This window comes from Dermacentor albipictus, chromosome 10, assembly GCF_038994185.2.
Source record: "Dermacentor albipictus isolate Rhodes 1998 colony chromosome 10, USDA_Dalb.pri_finalv2, whole genome shotgun sequence".
Lineage (NCBI taxonomy): Eukaryota > Metazoa > Arthropoda > Arachnida > Ixodida > Ixodidae > Dermacentor > Dermacentor albipictus.
Window position 1 is genome coordinate 69,590,019 of NC_091830.1, and position 23,406 is coordinate 69,613,424.

The window sequence follows — 23,406 nt, forward strand, 5'->3', positions numbered from 1 at the left end:
GGGTGGTAAATGAATATAAATGACAAGTGCTTGAAATGTTCTACAATGATAGCAACTTGTGATAGCTTCATTTAAAGAAATGTGTGCTGAGGGTTTCAATAACTTGCTGTGCATGCAAGCACACCTCCTGTTACCAAACTATTTTACCTGCCACTGTTTGCTTTGAGGGTTAGTATCAATTTGTTTTCAAGTGTTATTTCCTTGCATCCACCATGCTATACAACATTAGGCTGTTTAAATTAGATTTAACTGAAGAATGTTCTTTTCGTCCAGAAATTTTATTCTAGGTATTTGTTTTTTAAGTACGTACATAGGTGACTTGTGTCCAGCGGTAAAAACTTGAAAGGTGCACCTGCCAGTGAAAGCCTGCCACTATAAAAAAATATTTAAAATAAAAATCCAAAAGAGATTTCTTTTGCACAAGGAAAGCAGTGTAATAAGTAAGGCATTGCTTTTCAAAAATGGCATAGAAACTACTTCACTTGGCAGCTTATGTAAGTATTTATTGCAAATGTATATTAATGAAGTGCTTTGTAGCTGTATAGCTACAAAGCACTTGCTGGGTGGGAAGATGCCTCTCAGTTCAGCACCACTGTTTCAACAAGAGGACTAGTTAATTTCTGGATGATAAACAAGCTTCCCTGTCAATAAATCAGGGCCAAACTGAGGCTTTCTTCCTTCCTACTTCTGGCATAGTTCCTCTGGCTCATATATTCATGATGATTGTGATTCATCAATGTTAACTTATGATTTAATGGTTTGAATTCATGATCCGAAAAGTCAGGCATAGGCCTAACTTTTCAAATTGCATAGCCGTGTCAGCTCAGCTTTCTTTTGGTCCTAAGTTGTAAGGGATTCATTGTAAATAATTTTTTCACTACAGAACCAATGGGGCCTTATTCGCGGTACTTTTCTTGCGTAAGCGCATTGCTCTAGGAGACTGCCACTAATTGTATTAACTCGATTCAAATGCTCACTTTCGTGCTGGAAAAATTCACTGAAACATGACATGCATATAAAAATGGAGTATGCAACCAAACCACTATAAGGTGGTGTCCAAATCTCATCCTGCCAATTTTAAGTCCCACCTTCCCAGTCTTGGACCACCACGACAAGTTTTCTTCAGTTCTCTTCAACTCAAATGAAATTACATATCTTGTTTTACGAAAATGGTAACAACTTGTCATTTCCCTCTCTTACCACGAAATTCTCTCTTTTTTTCGCTCTTTCCTTTTCAGTTGTTGCACCTCGTTTGTGTGCGACTCGTTCCTCGTTCAGTGCCATTTGTGTTCACGTGTGCCTTTGTTTCCTTCTTTTCTTCTTCTTCCTCTTCCCTTTTCTTGCAGCTTGCATGAACTACCTTTCGGGCGCACCCATCGCGCCCTGCCCCACACTAGAGCGCGATCCCTCCGAGCAGCAGCTCAAAGCATGCACTGTTTCCTAACTTTAGCCTGGTGGCACGGTAGAGATTGCTTTAGCATGCATGTCCTACTTGTTTTCACTAGCCAGCTACCCTTACAGTTGTACTACTGCAAGATAGCTCAGCTAAAAGAGGGCATACTTCCTTTGCTTTTCTTTCTAGTGTGTTAGATCAAAAAGCTAAACCTCTAGTTTTAGCATACCACAGTTTGTCTTTATTAGTCACGACCTTGTGGTCATGCTGTTGCAGTGGCAATTTAGCAAGATTCTCTAAAAGAAGGCTTTTCTTTTCTTCTGACTTTTCTTTGCAGTCTGTTAAAGAAGCTATAGCTTTAGTTTTAGCATAGCACACCCTGTTTTCAATTGCTACTTGCTATTTTGGTGTTGGCAAAAGTTTGTAGGGAGGGCACCTTTAAGTTTATTTCTTCTATAATATGTTTGGTTGGAAAAAGCTGTGTGAGTCATCGCACTGAAGTGGTTGCCAAGTTAGCATGCTGAGATGCGTCATTACGGAAAGTAATACTACAACTTTAGTAGGAGATCTTCAAACATGTGAACTTATTTGGTTGTAGTTAGGTTTGGAGATAGAGTAAGCGAGATAGAGGGTTTCTTCTAAACACTAATAAAGTCAGCCTACTGAAATATGTTTAACACTTATGGCGCTTACAAATACAATTAACTTGTGACTTATGCTGTAGTGTTTTGTGAAAGGAGCATGGTTGCTGTGAGGAGATGTTGCTTCATACTGACAGTAACATTCCAGGGAAACAATTTTTGCACAGTCACAGCTGCTGCCCGCAATTGTCTCACAAGAAAAAAGAAATGTCAAAAATTTTGAAATTTGTTAAACAATTGAAGCGTCATGTCTACAACTTTGCAACTAAGATGAATTTCATTAATATACTGCAATTGTCCAGAGGTTGTTCTGTTTAGCATAGTGCAAATTCAGGTTCATTGTCACTAAACAAACAAAAAACATAAATTAGAATTTTGTTTCAAAGGCTCCTAATAATTTAGAACCAAAGTGTGGCTCAAATTATTATTATTATTATTATTATTATTATTATTATTATTATTATTATTATTATTATTATTATACACCTAGTCAATATATTGGCCATGACAAAATTATAGGTGTGTGGAAATATTAGAAACATTTGAATAACAAATCAAATAGTGTCCTATTCAATTCTTTCTTCAAATCGAATAGTCACTGCTCATAAATGCAAATATATTTTTAATACTTTTCAAATATTCTAAAATGTCAACTGCGCCCAAATAAACATAAAAGTAAAGCAAAAGTACGAGCAATAGTACAGTAAATACTCGCCCCCGTGGGCATAGTACCGACGTAAAACATGAGAACTTGCACAGTGTAGCAGGCTACGTCACTTAGGTAACCATACTTTTCAGGTTGTACAGCGATCATTCGCACTCTGAAGAGCCCTGTGCATGCAGAGAAACTACTTGTTTACTTCTAACGCCTTATTTGTACTTTTAATAAAGAACACTTCATAACATAATGACATAAACGTGCTAACTTTAAGAATACTGGGATGTGAATATCATCTTATATTAATTGTGGTAACGGTTGATAATTATTCGAAAACTATTTAAAAAGTATTCGATATTTGATTTGATTTGATTCCCTTCTGGCACTATTCAATTTGTATTTGCTTCGGTATCAGAAATCACTATTCGCTCACCTCTACAATATATTGATCATTTGTTGTTTCGTATAATGTAGGATGGTTTTGATAGCACCATTCTTGTTATACTTATGGGTGTTTTAGTAATGGTTATACTGCAACATTCTATATTCAGCTCGTTGAGCACCTTGCATTTAATCGTGACTGCCTTAATTGCAACTGCATTATTTTATTGTCACTGCAGCTACCTTTACTAAATGATAAGACTGGCCAAGACCATTTTTTTTTTCATTAGGCGACAATTTTAATACACATATTTTTTTTTAACAATAATGATGTCCTCAGCCACTGCTAGCGAGAAAAGGTTTGCAGTGCCTAAATTCGCGTCCTGGTATCAAAGTATATGGATTGCAATTGTATGTGCAGCAGTTATATTTCAAGATTCTTAAATTCCAAACTTGCCAACAAGACGCCCAATTTCTGTGTTTCTTCTATGTTTTATTTGAACTTCGACTGCCAGTAAGACACATAACGTTGCTATAATTACATGCGCATGAACACTCCGATTTACAACCTTTGGAAAAAGGAGGAAAGAAAGAAAAGCATCCACATGTATAGAGCATACAAATAGCTGCGTGCAACAATGTTCAGATCTTTGCAAATGCCACCATGCACAATTATTTGCAGCAACAGAAGGCTCCAGAAGCAACCTCGTTTTGTAATGTTCAGTTAATACTGTAGCCTTTGCAGCTCTTCCTCCATTTAAGTGCAGCACGGCTACACCGCAGCGCACGATGCATTGGTGCGAAGCCGTACTGCAAGGCAAAAATTGTGTGTACCTCGTAACCCCCTATTTCATAGGGGGCTAATTTCTTGAATATTTAGTGCAGATTTCTGCCAGGAAAGTAAAGTGGTTCTTCTCTTTAAAAAAAATATAGTGAAGATTGTATTAGCAAATCGTAACTTGTCAGCAGGCTATTGCTTTCTTGCACAATTGCATCTTACACTCTTCACTGCTCTCTGTCATCTTTCAGACTGCCTTTACGTTGATGGAACAAGCTACTTAAATACTTCGTTGGAGTGGAGAATTTTCTTTGCCAGAAATATTTACACTGCCCAAGCGTTGCTTGTTTAGGAGTAGAAAGCATTCTCATTGAATAAGGAAGGTGGGGCGGGGGGGGGGAGAAAGAAGTGATTGAAAGGATAAATACAAGTCTTTCTGTTCACTCCTCGTTGTCTAGTTTGGCTTTCTTTTTGTGTTTTTGTTTGTGCCATTGTGTTGTTGACTCGCTGTGGCAAAGTGCGTGTGTGTGCGTGTGTGCTTTACTATGTTGCTGATCGTGCACTAACGTTATAGCTGTGTGGTTGTCAACCTAACGGTGTCAACGTGTGATAACCTAACCTCGTAGTTTGTGTGAAGAAATTAACCTAGCCTTGTAGTCTGTGTGAAGTAATGAACCTCTAATTAATAAGCAAGATGCCAAAAACAGTCAAGTCACGTCGGAGACCTTAGCGCAGCCGCATTTGTGTGATCGGAGCACTAGACTTTGCTCTAGCCGCAAGTTTCGTCCTCCAAGGCGAGGGGTAAGAAACCATTTTTTTCTGCCCTATTTGGATTGCTGTTGCTGTTTTATTATGCACAATTGTTTAGCAGTATCAGTACTATTATAGTTATTAGAAGTTAAAAATATTTTAAAAAGAAAACTGGGAAACAAACTAGCAACTGATTCGGGAAGGTGCCCGAAAGATGGAGGAATTATCAGTGACAGGAAGAGAAGCAAGATCGGAAATGAAAACTACAATAGGGTCCCCTAGAAGGGCTGCCAAAGCAGTGAACAAGCTAAGGTGTGCTGCGCCTTAGCAAATCAGCAAAACAAGCCTAGACCAGCGGCAGTTGGCAGACTATGCAAAATCTTTTTCTTAAGATGCCTTTCACTACTCTTGCATTCCACACCTTTCAAAAAATCTGCCACGGGGCCCTTTTTAACGGTGCATTTCAGTACCATTCTGGCAGCAGTTAACCAATTTCGGGGCACGAGCTTGTGAGTTACGTGGACAGCACCATTCACTCAAAAATCTGCCACTAGAGTTTCCACTCTCATCACAGAAAGCACATCACATCAGAAAGCAGTCATCAAGGCTGGTTGGTCACTTGCAATTGCCCTGTGAAACATTTCAAGCTCATAAATATTTTGATCACATGATTTGTAAAGATTTAGGTTTCATGTTACACGTTGAATGTTCTTGCAACAACATTAATGGAATACCAACTAGACAAATCATTCACCCTCCTTTGAAGGTAACGTAGTTAGTCAATATTCTCCCAATGTCAAAGCTGCCGTTTACAATGCAGATCAGTGTCAGTGCTCCTTTAATTTGCTTCCTAGAAACACAGTTTATGTGAAAGTACATGAGGGAAATGGGATGCAATGCACCACTGTTGCCTTGAAAAAAACGTGGCAACTAAAAAATCTACAAGCTTTCGTTCACTGAAGGCCGGCAGGCGCTTCATGCATTGTATCTTTATATATATATGCCAGTTTTCGCTTGAGTGTCAAGCAAAAACACGGTGCATACTATATTTATATAATAATATGATGTAGCTGGACCACCTGCTCACTCAAAAGGTAGGCCGCATTTCTTAGCTTTCAAACACCTGCATTTATCATTATTATTTACATAAATAAGGACGAAATTTTGGGAGAAAATTGGGTTAACCCAATTCTCATACATTTTGTTTGGGATGCAAAAATCAGGTATTATCAGATTTTACTCGAATATGAAGGACCCTGCATACAGGGTGTCCCAGCCAACTTTATCTAGAGATTAAAGGTATGCCGATGCACTCTAAGAGAGTGCGAACAAATGCATCTTGCTGACTACTGTATGGAGTAAGTCGTACTATTTTTTGTATTCTGCTTAATTGCATAATTAGTCAAGATTAGTTAACCAACTTCTGAAGCAATGAAGTTAAGCAAAAAATCCCAGTTAAATAGTTGTAAAGTGGTTTACAAGGGATCCGATTAAACCGTTTCTAACTTTCTATCTATTAAGTATTAGTTTTTTCAGCTTACTGCAGATGCCTGCAATACACAAAAAAAATACCAATTTGACATGCCCGCTTGTGCACCGTGATTGAAGTTGTGGGGTTCTCACCCATGCTCTTGGGACAAAGGAACGACAACACAGTAGTGCAAACAATCAAAAGGGCATTTATTGCACCGTTCATAGACTAATACCTGCTAGCCGAGTTGCTATCCACAAAACATGCCGATGGGTGCGCGACAAATTGCGGAAGTTTGACTCACCACAACCAGATAACAAGCGAATATGTTCGCCCCGTGCTGGACACCAACACCTGGTCGTTTGTGCGTACGGTCACACGAACAGTGGCGCATTTGAACGATCGTGTTCGTCCATTCCGGGGTAGGCCTCGCGAGACAGTCTCACTGAAGCTGCATGGATCGGCACACGCGCAGAATGTCCACGCCACTTGCCGACCCCGAGCCAAAGAGGAAACGCCTACACCTTTTTATGCCCAAGTAACCCCAGCGTTAGGTGGCGTTAGCAGAGCAACACTCGCGTCATCTCTCGTACTACCCTGCAGGCGTACCGACGGCCACTGCAAAGCCATGTGGCAAAGCCAGATTACGGGGCACGGGAGATATGCGAGAAAACATATCAGGGAATGCGTGAGAGTCGTGCATCCCCACATCCCCCAACCTTAAATCACTACATATTCTGGCAAAACATGTCACACGGTTTAACATTAATGCATGCTTTGCGAACAAGGTAGTATATGCAGCAGTGGCCACGCCGAGGAAATGTCCACATGCTGTCCATAACATGCGAGCCGACATTGACCTTGGGGTACACCGCTGGCGTCCACTGGTCACAGCAGCAGCTCTGCAGACTCAACGGTGCGATTCCAGGCCAGGACTCCAGAAACGGTGACGCATTAGCCGCTACGAGCAAGCGCCGCTCGCGCTAACGCGCCCTGCTGGCAAGAGCTGCAGTAGCCGTTAGTGGCTGCCGGATCTTTTCTCTGCCACTGAGGGTTGCGAGCTGGATACAGGCGGCCGCCGAAGTTGCTGCGCCGAACTGGCCACGGCGTCACCATGCCCAGGATGGCTCGATCGTAGTCCGGGGTAGCAGCGCAGACAATGTGCAGGTGACAGCAAACCAGGGGTCACCACGCTGTGTACACTCAACGCACTCGGCAAACACTAAAGTATTGCGAGGGAGAGGAACTCTGCATCGCCCACGTGGTACGATGTGCAACTCGGCTAGCAAAATATCAGGCAGCTACTCAGATGCTAAGTTCACATGAATGAAGCTCGCTTCCTTGAGTCGAACGAGTAATTTCAATTTGTGCGAGGCTAACTAGAATGTGGGAAGCAAAGTGCAACACCTCAACACCACAGTCCACCACATTGTGTCCCTCCACATGCGACAGGCAGCCTCGTAAAGCCATATGCCTAAAGCGTCGCTACGCTGACAACAACCGGCATCCAAAAAACAACGCCCAAAATGTGCACAAAACAGGCAGCCATGAGGAGACGTCTCTGTTAGGTGGTCCTACCCCGCTTGGTGCGCACAGCATCCTAGTTCACGGCGCCCTCCATCCCAGACGGTGCCAGAGCTCCCGGTGCCAGGCCGCAATACCAATTAGCCCGTAGCGGCATCGGTGGCTCGCAGCCACCTGGCTCCCAGAGCCACGACTTCATCAGAGTCCAAGAGTTTGAAGAACCTATTTACATAAGAAATTCGGACCCCCCATGAGGCGTCCATACACGCTCGCTTCAGGCTTGCCAATGCTCCGCGGGCGCTAAACCTCGCTCTCCCAGATTGTAGACCACGTGGCTCTCGTACCGACGAATGTCATTAAAGAAAAAATCATTTCCGAAAAGGCTTAGCATGTTGAAAAGTTCAAACACACTACAGCCACCGTCGCCTTGCTCAAGGAAGCACGCCGCCAACGCTAGTGATAAAAATCCACGCTAGCCCTACGCTTTGGTTCAAACAAAGGTCTCGAACGAAGCAAAACTCTTAAAACTATCGTCCGATGCTTCAAGAGGTCCACGTTGGGCAGCCATTTGTGGGATTCTCACCCATGCTCTTGGGACAAAGGAACGAAAACACAGTAGTGCAAACAATCGCGAGGGCCTTTATTGCACCTTTCATAGACTAATGCTTACTAGTCGAGTTGCTATCCACAAAACATGCCAGTGGGTGCACGGCAAATCGCAAAAGTCCGACTCACCACGACTGGATAACGAGCAATATGTTCACCCCATGCTGGACACCAACGCCTGGTCGTTGGTGTCCACGTCATACACTGGCTGATCAGCAGCGGGTTTGTTCGTCCAAGATGCAGCGGGCACATATATATGCTCCGTCTCCTGGGGATGGGGGGTTAAAAAGTATACATTCACATTGCACCTTTGTCTTCAGCCAGGACTGCGACACAGAAAAGGGGAAATTGAGGGGCTAGATTTTTTTAGTGACAACTGTAAAATGCCGGCAAACAATGAAACCAAGGAAAGCATGGGGAAAATTAATTTTTTCAGTAACTAAATATAAGGGTTAAATTTGCAATAAACTTCATATTCTTAATAAAGAAGAAAAACTTTGCCACTAGTGGAAGCAAACCCCAAGGTCTCCACACGACGCTCTGTCTACCGATTGAGCTATGGAAATGAATCTATCTATCTATCTATCATCTCTCTGTCTCTCTCTCTCTCTCTCTTCTTTTTTTCTTTCTTTCTTTTTCTTTATTTTAACTCCTGGTTTGCTTGTACAGTGCACAGTCTTTAGCTAGCATCACCTTGTAAGGGGTCACCACAGGAACCGTTTACTTTACATTCCTAACCATCAGTTTCCTGTTGACCATGCAAGCACATTTGCTGGTTTTCTGAAAGTGGGCTATATGCTTCCTTATCGCTACAGTTGCTTTCAGATTCACTATTCTCACACAATTTCTTTCTGTAAAATGCATGCAGGGAGAACATCGCCTTTCTCTCAATGCCTCATGCCACAAAAAGCATGTGCAAATTCTTTCAAGTGCACAACACAAAAAGTTTTGTCCTCTTATGCACAAGCTGCATGGTTGAAAAGGTTCCCAAAATGTGGCATGACAAACAAAGAAAAAATGTGCGTGTGTTGGGCACTCAACATTTGACCGGATCTGATATTTTCGCCTGTAAGGAGAGGCCAGACATGTGACTGCACAGGGTTGATTACTCCAAGTCTGCTCTAAATCTGGTATCCATTGAAATGCCTTCCCAAGTCCTTCATTGAGTGCACAAAAGGATGCAATTTGCAATTATGTAGGAAGATCAACTCGTATGACATGCTTTCTGCAGGCTCTTGTTTAGAGTGCAGCAAGAGAAAAGCAGGAACATGGGAGGCAGAAGAATCGCAGGGTTCCTTTGCTAACATGCATGATGGAGAGATGATGATTGTACACATCATCAGCCATTGTACCATGGTTTGCTGACATGGACTGCGATGACATCCTCTGGAGTATTACTGCTTCTCCCATTACTTTCTTTCTTTTCTTCTGTCTTTCTTTTTTTCTGTCTCTCTTTGTCTCTCTTCATTTGCTGTGCTTCTGTGCACTTGCAGATATTGTGGGGCATGCAGATGTTCACACATGTAATTACACTGCTGTGTTTTTGTTGTTGTTGCTGTTGTGGTGGTAGTTGTTTTTTCACAAATTCATGTATACGCAAAGGCACAACCACACTCGAATCGTACAACTACTTGTATCATATTAGGGATGAACTCGCACAGAAAACTACTTTTGTATTCCCTACTGCTGGTGCAATTAGTGGAGCCTGATTGTAATATCCCCTTTGTTGGGCATTAAATGCAAAAGTACTAGTGTGCTTGGATTTAGGTCCGTGTTAGAAATGTCCAGGTGGTCAAAAATTAAACAAAAGCCCGCCACTATGGCCAACCTCGTTATCACATTGTGGTTTTGGCACGCAAAGTCCCAGAATTTTTTTAAAATATTTGTAATGCCTTTTGGACTTCGGACATCCATGTACGCACAACCGTACTAGAATTACACAGCTACTTGCATAATTTGTGAAATAACTTGCTTGGAAAGCTCTTCTGTAGCTTCGTATCAATGGTGCGACTAGTGGAACCTGATTTTAGTATCCCCCGCAGCCTTCAAACATCCATGCAGACATGATACTGTGATGAACTCGTCATATACTGGCTGTCGCTGCTATATCGTCTTGTGTCGGAATACTTCATCCTATGTGGCAGTACTGACAGTGCCCCGTTTTATGTGCCGACACCATATGTGTACGCAGGTGTTGGTGATTGGACTTCAGTTCAAAGCTTCAGTCAGCTCCTATGTACTATTGCATTCAGTGTGGGTTGCAGGCATGAACTGTGCTCAGAGTGCACTCCGAGTCTAGCTAGCTGATGTGCAATGCATTTGAGAAAAAGTTGTAGACAGTTTCGCCGTTCCAGCGATGTTAACCCCTGTGCTTTCTGTAATTTGCTTTCTTTGGACACAATGCACAGAGGAGTAGCGGCCATGCCATGCCGGAGCAAGTTGGGCAAATCACGGGAATCCACACTCCTTGGCAGGCCACTGCTTTATGGCATTTAGAGAGGCACACGGCAACCAAAAGAAGCAGACAGCTGAAACCACAAGAGTTGGCAGGCATTGCTTGAATGGGCAAAACTCTCTGTACCTTTTTTTTTAGCATGTTGCAAGTTAGTGGTACAATCCCTGTGAACATTGCAGCCACTGCTTGCACGTTCCAACTGGTACTGTACGTGAAAAGTAAACCGGTGGCCGAGGACCTGGTTGTGGTTAATCTCTGAATGCTTTCTGGTCTCAAATAATTAGACAGTATCTTGTAGTGAAGGGTTTATCCGAAAGTTTGTCTGGTCAGTTCACATGATGATGAAGAAATTGTGGTCACTGTGATTAAGAAACCCGTATGGACTCCGGAAGATGTTTTTTGACCATGATGTGGTCAGTGACTGCAACTACTAAGGAACCCGCATGGGCTCTGAAACATTATCTTTTTCACCTTGATCTGGTCATTGCTCGCAACATTTTCGTCAGTATCATCTTGTGTTGCAGCATTTTTTTTTTTAAGTAATTGTGGTTAGAAGCATGATTGCTGCTTTTCTTCTCAATAGATGAACATGGAAGGGCAGTGTCAGCTCAAGTCTGCGAGAATGGGAAGGAGGCTGTGGTCTCAGTACCGGTTCCCATTCTCAACATTGACAAAGGAGCAGGCGAACAAAAAAGCTCCACTGGTGAGTAGTTCGAAAACAAGTCCATCACACAAACTTGTTCTCTCCTTATGCCCTTGTATGTAGGGATTCAAAGGCCGCAAAGATTTGTTCACAAGACTGTTGCAATAGTTTCATGCAAGGAGGCAATTTTTTCATGATAGTGGGCTGAAAAAAAAAAGAAACAATAATTGATTGCTTCTAAAAAGTATAAAACGATTCTAGTTATGTTACATGGTTACGAGTTTGCACTTTCATGGCTTAACTGTTCAGTCCAGCAGATTCCTGCTTCAAAATTTGTTATGTCCTTTCTAAGTAGTTCATAAAATTTACAGAGGTATTTGATTCATGAAATTCCACTTACATTTTTTTCAGCAATATTGTAGTTTTTGCCAATGTTTTTGCCACCTCCCATTTATAGTGTGTTCTTTTTTGTTTTGCCTTGCGAGGATCAGATGACGAATACATTTCGGATGAAGAAGGCATTACGATGAGTTCTTCCGATGTGTCATCCGAGTCAGAGGAAGAACCACCGCCCCCAAAACACGAGATTCCTGTGATCGTCATTGACACTCCACCGGGTGATCAAGACACTGAACTCGACTGGGGTCCCAAAGAAGTGCGAGCTGCCTTGGGTCAAGTAGATAACGACAACTCAGAACATGAAGCGGATGAAATCATCAACGAAGCTGCAAATTTAAGTACAAGCACAGTGCCTGAGGGCATGCTCGGTGAAGAGCAGACGACACCTGTCAGTCCCCGGTCGAGTGATAACCAGACGTCCAGCGATCAACTCTCGGTACAGAAATCTGGAGAGTTGTCAAGGTCAGCCGAAAGCTTAGTAAATGCCAGTATCTCCTCAGGTTTGTCCTCTTCATCCAACGTGGACAAGTTCTCGGAGCCCGTTCATGCTGCCGGAGAGGTAGTTCCTGCCATCGTCGAAAACCTGGAGTCACCATCTCTTACGGACGTCTCTGATGTAAGTGCTGCAACAGGCACAGCTCCATCTAGTGCCACGACATCTTCGAACGTAGATCGCTCACCTAGGGAAGGCAAGTTGGGCTATGACCTCCTTCTAGATCGTGCTGGCTCAAGCGGAAGCTCGCCGTTGCCCACTCCCGAGAGAGAGGTGGAGGCAGCATTTGAATCGGATGGCGACGTCTCTTCCGAGTCGTCTGCAATGAGATTTGGGAAGTTGACTGGTCGTGAAAGTGAAGCCAGCTCTTCATTCGCCTCATCATCTCATCGCTCAGTGTCCAGCACAGGGGATGGAAAGTCATCAGGAGGAGATGATTCCAGCTCTGAGGAGCACGGACCTCTTGTTCTGAAGGAACACTCGCCAGATGTTGCAAGGACACCGCTCGAAGGAATGAAAACGTGCATGTCCTTTGGGCACAAGGACATTTCAAGGACTGCTTCTGGAGAGCCAGAGTTGTCCGAAGGGGTTCTTCTCCAAGTCTCTACAACTACCCTGTCGGATCGCCCAGACTCGTCCGAAACGTCAACCACAGACACCTGTGAAGAAGCAACAGTTGTTCACCGCCAGCCACTCCAGGAAGATGATAGAGATGTGTCACCAACGGGATCTTTACTGGACCATGTGGCTCCTGGCATCCACGTCGTTCAATTCTTGGAAGGCAAGGGAGAATGTGCCATTGACACTATGGAGCTGCTACACCCCATTGCCAATTTTAATGAAGAGAGCCTAGGTACTCTTCAGTTTGTGCCAACAAAACCGGGAAGTTCAATTGGAACGGATCACATACAGGCAGTTGAGCAAGAAGCAAGTACTGCAAGTGAAGGAGGTAGTCATAAAGTAGCTGACAGAACAAAGCTCGCCCTTGACTTGAACAAAGAAGAGCCACCAGCGCCAAAAGTAGAAACGCCAGACATTCTATCGCCGCGAAGCGACATCACTGATGAGGACACGACATGCTCAGCATCTATCAGTGACCAGGAGGTGTTTCCCACCGACGCTGACAAGCTTGTTACTGTTGAGGACCCTGCAGTGTCGTCTCCTATCCCACAGCCTGTTCCTAGAGAGTTGCTGCATGCCCCAATTGCAAGCATGAGCGACGAAGATGATCTCACAGCATCTGATCTCAGCAGGAGAGGTTTGCAGCATGGCAAATCGGAGCCTTCGCTGTCAAAGAAGGTGCTTTTGGAAACAATGAAAGAGGTTCAGGAGGCAATGGGTGTTGCAGCTGCTGCGACTCCTGTGGGCCAACAAAGTGATGGGGATGAATTCACAGTCTCTGAGTGGGCCAGAGAAGGTGGTGACAAAGAGTCACTTTCTTTTGTTGAAGATCTCAAGGCAGAGTTCAGCTTCGACGACAGGAATGTGACGCGCAGGCGCAGGAGAAAGAGGGTGCCATCTGGCAACAAAGAAAATGCGGAGGAAGCCGTAGAGGCTGTCAACATCGATCACCTTAAAACCAGCCAGGAAGCACTGGATGAACACCTTGGAGGTCACTTGGAGCCTCCTCAACCTAGTAACACTGCCTTTACAACCATCACTGGTGGCCACGATGTGAAGACCAGTTTGCATGTTGACTCAACAGTAGCAGAAGTACCTGGACATCACAAAGGCCACTCTCCCCTCCGAGAACCACCAAGGTATCAGGGTTATGGTGGCTCATTTGTGGAAAAAGTTCGTAGCCGCTCTAGCGAAGGCACTGGCGCTGGCAGCGGTGAGCCTCAGGTACCATCAGGTGATGTCATCTACCTCAGGTCTCTCAACATCAACTTGCAAAGACTCGACTTCCCCTCTATCCGTTCCTCGTCACCCAGCAGCCGTGGCTCCTGTGAAGAGCTGGACTCTGACTGTGGACTTACTGTGGCTGGAGGAGCGGGGCCGGTAGTTCAGAGTACTCAGCCTCCTGTGGCACACTCCGCACCCATCAAGATTGAGAGGCCCGTAAAGAGTGCTGACCCACGAATCCGTGTTAGGCCTAACCAATTTCCAGAGAGCTTCCCTGTGTCATCGACGCCACTGCGTCCTTGTGCTGATCCAGTGACAGCCATGCTGATGAGCCGGAGAGAACAGCTTGCCCGCAAGAGCGTGCATGAAGACATACAGAATTTGCCTTACTTTGACAGTCTTAGTCTGGCCGGTGACTTTGACGAGTTCAAGACACCACCCGAGGCCAACACGCCGACTGAGACTTTCGGTACACCTCCCACCTCGCGTCCCTGTTACCTTTCAGCACTGCATGCTCCCACCGATCCCGAAAGGGAAAGAGCGAGGCGCGAAGCCCGTGAACGTGCAAGGCTAAAAAGTGATGAGGAGCTAGGTCTGAGCCCGTGCAGCTACCGGAAAAAGTATGCACGCACACCAGCCTTCGATGAGATTACGCTTACTGACCTCCTGGACCAAGAAGACGAGACATTCAATGCGCTAGACGACAGGTCATCGCTGCGAAGTTTCAGCACGGCTCAGCACAGACTGGCACAGTTCGAAGATGACGACGAGTTTGGAGGAGGCTTGGACAACAACGGCAACGACTCCGCCACACCAGTTGCCTCACCAGCAAGGTCCACAGACGACCTTGATGGGATTGATGACGTGGTTGTCGGCGGCATAACACTCATGGATCCATATCAAATCCGGGCGGATGTCTGGAAGCCCAAGCCACCGAAGCCCAAGCGACGCCTCTTTGCCAGGAATGAGGACGACGACCGAAAGACTACACCATCTCCAGCTGCATCGACAACTAGGAGAAACCTCTTGTCCTTCTTAGGCTTTAACCGGAGCAGCAGTGGAGGCGACAGCTCAGCTGCAACGACCAAGGAGAAGAAGGAGAGCTACAACCGCGAGAAGGCGGCCAAGGATGTTGCCGAGAGCGAGAGGAGTAAGAGCTTCTCGAGGCTGCGTTTGTCCAAGACACCGCGGCCGGAGAAGTCCTCATCACCGAAGAAAGCGCCGGCAGCCAAGTCGGACAGCGCACCCTGCTCGACGGAAAGGGTCAACGCCTCACCCGAGCCTGTGGCACCCAAAGCTGCCGCCGTTGTCTCGTCAGTCTCTAGGCAGCACTCGCATCAACCCCGTCCTGTTGTGCGGGAGGAGATGAAGAAGCACATCAGCCTGGACAACCTCAAGTCACAGCCAATGCAGCTGCCGGCCAAAAGCAGGAGTATCGAGTTTGGCATCATGACTGCACCAAGAGCAACTGGTGAGTTTGTTTTTACCAGACTTTATCTGGTTTAATGATGCGTGTATATAAATTCCATGTGCATTATCAGTTTTTCTTCAGTTGACACCACTGACACGTGGTTAATGAGACTAAAACAGCTGCATCTTAACCAAAGTGTGAAAATTTCTGAAGCTTGTCATTTATGTACGTCGACCATGTGCCTGCTGCATTGGTGTACTAGTTAGACCAGCACTGCATGAGGATGATGATTGTGGCATCCAGTAGTGGGTTGGAAGCATGACAAACAAGGCATAGTGAGGACACAAAGGGCAAGAATACTGCATGCTTTTTTCTTAAAGTACTGTTGGAGCCTTCATACATCTTCATGCCTTCAATGTGCAATTCAGCAGCATATCATTCATTCATTAATTGAGTTTAATGTCCAAAAGCAAGAGTGCAGCTACGCAAGATGCTGAGATTTGACTATGTGGTGATGTTGTTTATGTAATCATAGCTGATCTAACTTGAACAGTCAGATGTCGCATTACTGTTTATAGCATTGCACTTTTACCGTGCATTCTTGCCCCCACGCGTAAACCACTAATGTCCGCTTTTTTCTTCTTTTTCTTGAAGGCGAAGAAGATGGCTTTGCAGACTCTGATGACCGAGACCTTGATGGAAGCGCCGAAACTGGGGGGACCAGTGACAAGAAAGCCAAGGTAGGATCAAATGATAGACCAAATTATATTCTGTGTTACGACAGCAGTAAAAAAACGTGTGATGCCACTGTTCTTTTAGCATCTGTGAAGCAGGCATACAGGTAGTGTCTCATGATGTTGTTTTGCACAAAAAAACTTTACAGAAAGTCAAGGCACACCACCTCACAAAACAAGTACTTACTGCCAACTAACACTACCAAAGAAATTACATTGATGTGCATGTGCTGAGAACATAGCAAGGAAAAAAATTCAAGCACATCCAAGGAACAGTCCATCCATTTCTGATGAGACGTTTTTAAAATAACATTAGCTGTTTTTGCGACAACGGTACTGCAGGTTTGCTGAATCGCCAGTTATCGACAGGAAACATTTCCACTGCATGGAAAGCAATTCCACAAGAACACTTTCACTGAACAGTTCCACATAGGCACTTGTCTCAGTTGTGGCTTAAAGTACCACAACTCTCAAAGTACTCACCAACGATGATACCTTATTTTCATAGTTGATTACTGGGTCATGTATCATCGTGCTGACAGACAAAACGTATAAGCATCCACTATTTCAACTCAACCACATGCTGAAAAAGGGTTAAAGTTTTAAGATTCCTGCAGCTCCATTTGGCACTTTCCATCATTCAGATGATGGAAAGTCCCACATTTGCAATTATTCAAATGGAAAATGTGGGCTTCTTTAATGCAGGTTTAGGTCACCGTGGGCCTGCAAGGATCCCCTTGTGGCAAAGCAATAACGTGCACAGTTTCCACAAGGCAGGGAAAAAATGGCACTTGCAGACACGCCAGCCAAGGCAAAGGGAGAGAGTGTCCTTGTTGGTAGTGAAGCTTGCTTCCTGGCAGCATGGCAACATGACATTTCAGTTTCTAGTACATTCTTTAATAATGAAATAATTTGAAGAATGATTGCAGTAGAATGCCTCCTGGGCAGCATTCTACAACTTGCAGCGTACTACCAAAACTTACTATTGGAGATGGACAATCTGGTGTCATGCACGGTTAATAGGGATGCAAACAGATTTTGGTTGACTGTGTAGGTGGGCGTTGTGTGATGAAATGTGTTTAATGTTAGACAGAGTTAAACATCACATCACAATGCATGCTCTGATCAAGGAAGAAAGTCTTGGTTTCAATGGATGCTTGTGTCCTGTGGTAATATTTTTTTAATTTGTATACAATTTTATCTGAAGACGTGCTGTCTGATTGAATCACAGCTTTGCAATTATTGTTCATTAGCGTAAGCTACCATGTGCAGAGCAGTGCACAATGCAAAGCTTAAAGCTCTCCTGTTGCACAACTTTTCGGACTGCCCCATCCCATAACACAAGTATTAAAGGCTCATCTGGGCTGGTCCAGCGTACGTAAGTATATCGGAAAAAGAAATCCAAATGCACTACAAGCACAATTGCTCAATTATGTCGCTCTTTCCCTACACGTGGCAAGGGTGTTGAGCCCTCTCACAGCAGTTCATTGGCCCTCACGTGTCTCTTGTTGGACGCAGGCAATCGACCCACGCAAGCTTGAGCGCCTGACCCTGCGGGTTCAGCGTCAGCAGGAGCGGAAGCGACAGCGGACGGCCCAAGAACTTCAACGGCGACTTGAGGAGATCGAAGTGAGCCTGCGCTCTCTGGAGCATCGAGGAGTCCTCGTGGAGAGGGCGCTACGGGGCGAGGAGGATGAGGATGAAGGTAACTATATTTTAGGGACTCAAGGATTTAGCCTTGAGGATTTTACCTATATCCTTGAAAAAAGAGGTACACATTAATACGGTAGTTAGAAATGCAGGGCATGCCCTTAACAGGCCTGTTTTACCAACGGAACTTATGGAGTGCCTGTCCTGTGTGGAATCCGTTTTGTGGTGTGCATAGAAAAATTCAGTCTAACGCGGCAGTGTGAGTCCTGGGGGGACATTTCCGTTTTCTAAGTGTAACAGCAATGAAAAAAGAACTTGGCTGAATCTCTTTGTCTGAACAATGGAGCATGTTGCATCTCACTCGTTTATTTAGTTTTTCTAGAATCGCACGATGATCTGCTCAACAGACCATGTACAACCCCCGCAATATGTTTTCTCACATAGAGTCCATTCATTTAAAATTGGCTGCACCTTTGCTGGATGGATCTCTTCAAAAATTGTTTTCTTGAGAGGAAGCTTTGGCTCGGGCCCAACTCCGATGCAGCCTATTCAAATACATGTAAAACACAAAAACGCTTTTCTGAGATAACCACTGGGCCGATTTTAATGAAATTTGTTGCATTTGAGAGAGGCAGTTAATTTCTAGTGACTGTTGGAAGCAGAACTTCAATTTAGGGCCTCAATTTTTGTTAAAATAATCTTAAAGAATTTGCAAGTTTGAAAAGAATAAACGCACAAAGTTTATAAATTAATATCTCTGCATCAGGAACAGATATCATGGTTCTGTAAACGACATTCATTAGATCATTCAAAGTGGACAAATTCGATATGTCAATTTGTATCTTACATGAATTTGTTACGTTGTGTACAAGGGTTCTGCAAAGCTGTATTTCCATATCACTGAAGTTTTTTTAGATTCATGTGTAACGTATCAGTTTTGTCCGCTTTAGATGTACCATTAAATGGAATTAACAGAATTGTGATATTATATTTCCTTGCTGAGTTGCAGACTTGTAAACTTGGTAGTTTCATTTTCTGAGATTTTTCGATCTTTGCCAATTTTTACTAAAAAAAATTGACGGCCTAAATAAAATATTCAAAACCAACAGTCACTAGATTTAAAGTTTTTCTTGTAAATTCAACAAACCTTATCAAATTCGGTACAATAATTGCCAAGAAAAACGAATTCTGCTTTTACATGTATTTAGATAGGAGCACCCGAGCTAAAGCTTCCTCTTAATTCTGCTAACGATTGTCACTTAGATTGTCACTACCTGCAGATTTGGTGTACCACAAGAATGGGGGACATGTTTTACCACCATTTGTCCAAACATCTTAACAGTGCTGCAGGTCACTTGTGAATAAAGAATAAAATGTATAAATGGATGCATTTTGCCAGTACTAACCTGTGAGGCTCATAACTTGAGAATAAGAAACGAACTCGAAAAGTAAATTAAGAACTGTGCTGTGAATAAAACTGAATATGGTAAGTGTCCTATTGACAAATAGAAAGGTGCCAGTAAGGAATAGAGAGAAAATGAGTGTAGCTGATATTCTAGTTGAGAGTAACAGAAGAAATGTAGCTCAGAAGTGTAAACTGTTGGGCCAGTCGGTGCAGCATTAGTGTTGTTGAGCGGAAATATGGGTGGGAAGAAACGGAGTGGACAGGCTGTCCTGTCCACTCCGTTTCTTCCCACCCGTTTTTCCGCTCAACAACACTACAGGAAGAAATGTAGTTGGGAAGCTAATGTCGATGATGATGATGATGGCCCCCTAACAGACACATGATATAGCAGCGTGTTATCAAGAGGGGCCCTTATCCAACTGACTTGCCAAATTGTCATTCTGTTGTTTCATTTTAGCATGGAGAACATAATTAGCATTTTATCAGCCTGGACAGCCTTGCTTCAGCTAGAACAGCAGCAGCTTCGTCGCCTTTTTCTTTTCTTTTTCTTTTTTTTTTAAATAATGGTGGCACACCACAGAGAAAAGAGAGTTGAGCAAAATTGGGCAATAAACGGAAAGGAGAATAAGTGATGATAATCTGCGATGGTTGATTTCAACTAAGCCTAAAGGTTGAGGTGACCTTCAAATCACTGAAGACTGTAAATGAAATGCGAGACAAAAGGTAACAACGTCATCATTCAAGGTCTAAAAGCAGCCTTCCTAAGTCTTGCATGATCTTGAGGAGTGTTTTAAAGCCAGCATTTCATCGATGTATAACTTGACAACCTAAGTAAGGTTTCATTGTGGGTATAAGTTAACAAGTTTAGGCTCAAGTAATCAGCTCGCAGCTTAGCTTATGAGCTGTGCGCACTTGTTTAGAAATGCCTCCAAGTTAATAATTAGAGCAACCTTCTGCCCATGTCTGCATTACCTGACAGGTCATGACAAGAATGAAAAGAGAGTTGCTGCAAGTGTCAGTTTCATATCTGGGTGCAAACATGTTTTTTCGTGACAGATTGGAAAAACGCCAGCCCCAATCTGCCTCTGCACATAAAGATATTACTTCCCTATGTATATATATATGTCCTTGACTTGCTGTCGATCTTATCCAGAATAAAGTTAATGCTCAAGTGGCAAGCATTCAGTCTTTGTGAGTGTGAACAATTGGACATGTGAACATTTTACTGCAGAGCACTTATGTTTCTTCTGGACGTTGCAGATCTTCAAGCAGAAGAGAAGGACCTGACACAAGTGCTGTTTCGGTTGATGCGGCAAAAGAACAAGTTGTCCCGGGAGGAGCAAGAACTGCTAATAAGGTGCACAGTTCAGCAGTTTTGGCGTCAAGCAAAAAGGTCACTCACGACCGCAACAGCATGAGCGGCAGTATCAGGCAAATTGTAGTGAGGTGCCTCATAAAAGTAAGTTCACTCTACAAACCGAATCACCGACTTCATCCATGAATGAACCATAACATTTCACAGCGAATCTGATTCGTTACCGGTATGACGACAACACAGTGTGATTCAGTGCCGCTGCACCACACCGTACTCTGTCCACAAACTGAATCGGCAGTTCGGTCAGCCTTGTAAATCCACGTTGAAAGGTGTTAATGCAAGGAAGTAACTTACCTCCTCGTTCTGTGAGGAATTAACCACAGGGCAATGCCACGTTTTCGCCAGACATAGTGCCACCAGACACCAGACACCCGCTCACGGTAGCCCAGAGGCTATGGTGTTGTGCTGCTGAGATCAAGATTGCAGATTCAGTCGCGGCCCTCGGCAGCCACATTACTATGGAGGCAAAATGCAAGAACACTCGTGTGTACTGCACGTTATTGGTGACTGTGCGACTTTTTTGCTTGTGGTGGCATGGATAGGAAATTCACCGGGAACAATGTTGCAGTAATCCATTCCCTGGTGGCATGGTTATGTCCCAAGTGTGACAAGTACTCCTCCCAACTATATGACAGTGATGGTGTGCCCGTGGCTTGCCGAAGCTTCCAGCCGTGTCTCAGGCTCTGAACTGCGTTCAGGAGGAGTTGCATTGGGAAGTGTGCTCAGTTACAAAGCATGTAACATGTTTTATAGAAGTATGGCCACCTTGGCAGGCAGGCAGGTAGGACATTGCTCATGGGAGATGGCCATCTCTTACCATTCATACAAAGACTGACGTCATGGCTACCACGTTTTCCTGATGCCAACAATGCTTTAAGGTTTTCCTATAAGCCTGCCGGGGATAACGATAATGATATTTACTGACTTTGTGGTGATGTAGAGTGGTACGCTCTGCTTCATCATCGCCTGGCACTTTCCACGCAGGGTCAAGGACCTGGAACTAGAGGACCAACAGTCAAAACTACAGCAGGAGATGCGTGAACGAATGGCCATTGACGGTAGGTGTCCTACGTTGCCAACACGTGCTGTGCAATCAGCATGGACAACTTGCTTTTATCCAGTGATGCCTACGCTTTTCATTGCAATGATTCATACCCTTATCTATTCAGAACCAAATCAGTACTGCACAATTGCACTATCATATATTGCATTTCATTGACATTAGGGTAGGATGAAATCTGAAATGCTGAGCAGGACAACCCTGTCAGGCAAATTACTTGAAGCCTGTATCTTTCAGAGCAACTCTACAGTGTAGCTTGGAGCACACTAAAGTGATCTTTAGTTTCAGGGTTCCGTCAGCATCTATTTTAATTTTGACTAGTGCATTCACGCCAAAGCAGCAAAACTAATCATGCAACTGGCATGACTTTGTGAGGTAGCTAAATCCTTCGGATAGGGTGAGTGAGTGAAGTAACTTTATTTTTCGGATAGGGTAGACTCTGTTTAACCCTTTGGGGTCGCGGGTATTTGTTTACCCACTTTGAAGTTCCAGTCAGAGACTTCAATGTCCACGCATTTTGGACGCTGCTCTGAAAGAACACTTATGTGAACAAACAAGTTGTTAATTTTTTCTGTCTTTATTTATTTATTTCAGAGGCTTGTAATGGTTCTGGAGCATTGTATGGCAGGGCTCGAAACATTCTCTTGGGTGGAGGCTGAGATTTCAACTGTGGATTTTATAGTAGGATGTGGTCTCCTTCCTGCCTTCTTTGTATCACTGCAAAAAGCACGGTTCTTGCTGTAACTTGTGGAACTCTTTTTAACTGAACTGTGGCATGCCTTAAAACACACACAAAAAAAATTGTGATCCTTTCCATACCTAGCCCCATGAAAAGCACGTGTGAATTTCTTCAATTGTACCACTCAAGAAGTACTGCCCTCATATGCAGACACTGCAATGTGTTATTACCAGTTCATTAATCTATAGGGGCACATTAGAGTCCTCCCTACAAAGTTATCAGTAGAAAACATCCTGTCATATGGAGGGAAAAAAATCTAATTCAAATCGACTGATCTAAATTGCATTGATAGCTGCTAAGCACAAAGTTTTGTCTTAAAATCCCGGCCACAGGAGCATCATTTTAATGGAGAGGGAATGAAAAAATGCCCGTGTACCATACAGCGGGCACACATTTATTTATTTATTTATTTATTTATTTATTTTAGTTATGCAATCTGGGCTGGAGATGTTATGGAGGGGATTGGTTATATAATTTCAATAACTTATACAATTTTAGCTCGTACATTACTTTGAAATAATATAATATAAAGAAAGCACAGGTAAGTTGTATTACTTCACCACAGAATGTTATCTAATGCAGAATGTAAGTGCTGATGATTGGTAACGGCGACGGCAGATAAAGGAGCCCAGGAGGTGGCAATTTACCCAAGTCCCGCGCTACAACGTCCATCACAATATGTTTGTTCTTTTGGGATGCTAAACCCTCATATTTCCTGTACAATTTGTTACTAGAGACTGTCATTTTTGCAGTCAGTTTGTGTATACACGGTCTTCTTAAAGGGACTCAAAGAAAAATACTAAGTTGAGCTAGATTGAAAGATTAGGCTTCTCTAATAACGATTCGTCACTTGTGGTGGGAACACTAAGTTTTTGTAAACAAGAAAAATGACAAAAATAGGAAATCGTAGTGGCGCCACCTGTTGTGGACTATGGTACCTCTCACGTGACATCAGCCCCGGCTGAGTCATGTCAGCCCTGGCTCTGTGATGTCAG

At 43.8% G+C, this 23,406-nt stretch overlaps 1 protein-coding gene across 2 annotated transcripts in view; it reads left to right on the forward strand.

Annotated features, from left to right (window-relative positions):
* Mical (Molecule interacting with CasL) overlaps window positions 1-23,406 on the forward strand; it is an 89,700-nt gene that overhangs the window by 62,714 nt on the left and 3,580 nt on the right. For both annotated transcript variants that reach the window (XM_065428789.2, XM_065428797.2), the window contains 6 exons: window positions 11,241-11,360; window positions 11,792-15,508; window positions 16,103-16,188; window positions 17,701-17,887; window positions 20,498-20,594; window positions 21,597-21,670. In XM_065428789.2, the coding sequence (XP_065284861.1) occupies window positions 11,241-11,360; window positions 11,792-15,508; window positions 16,103-16,188; window positions 17,701-17,887; window positions 20,498-20,594; window positions 21,597-21,670 (4,281 nt within the window). The remainder of the gene's footprint in view (window positions 1-11,240; window positions 11,361-11,791; window positions 15,509-16,102; window positions 16,189-17,700; window positions 17,888-20,497; window positions 20,595-21,596; window positions 21,671-23,406) is intronic.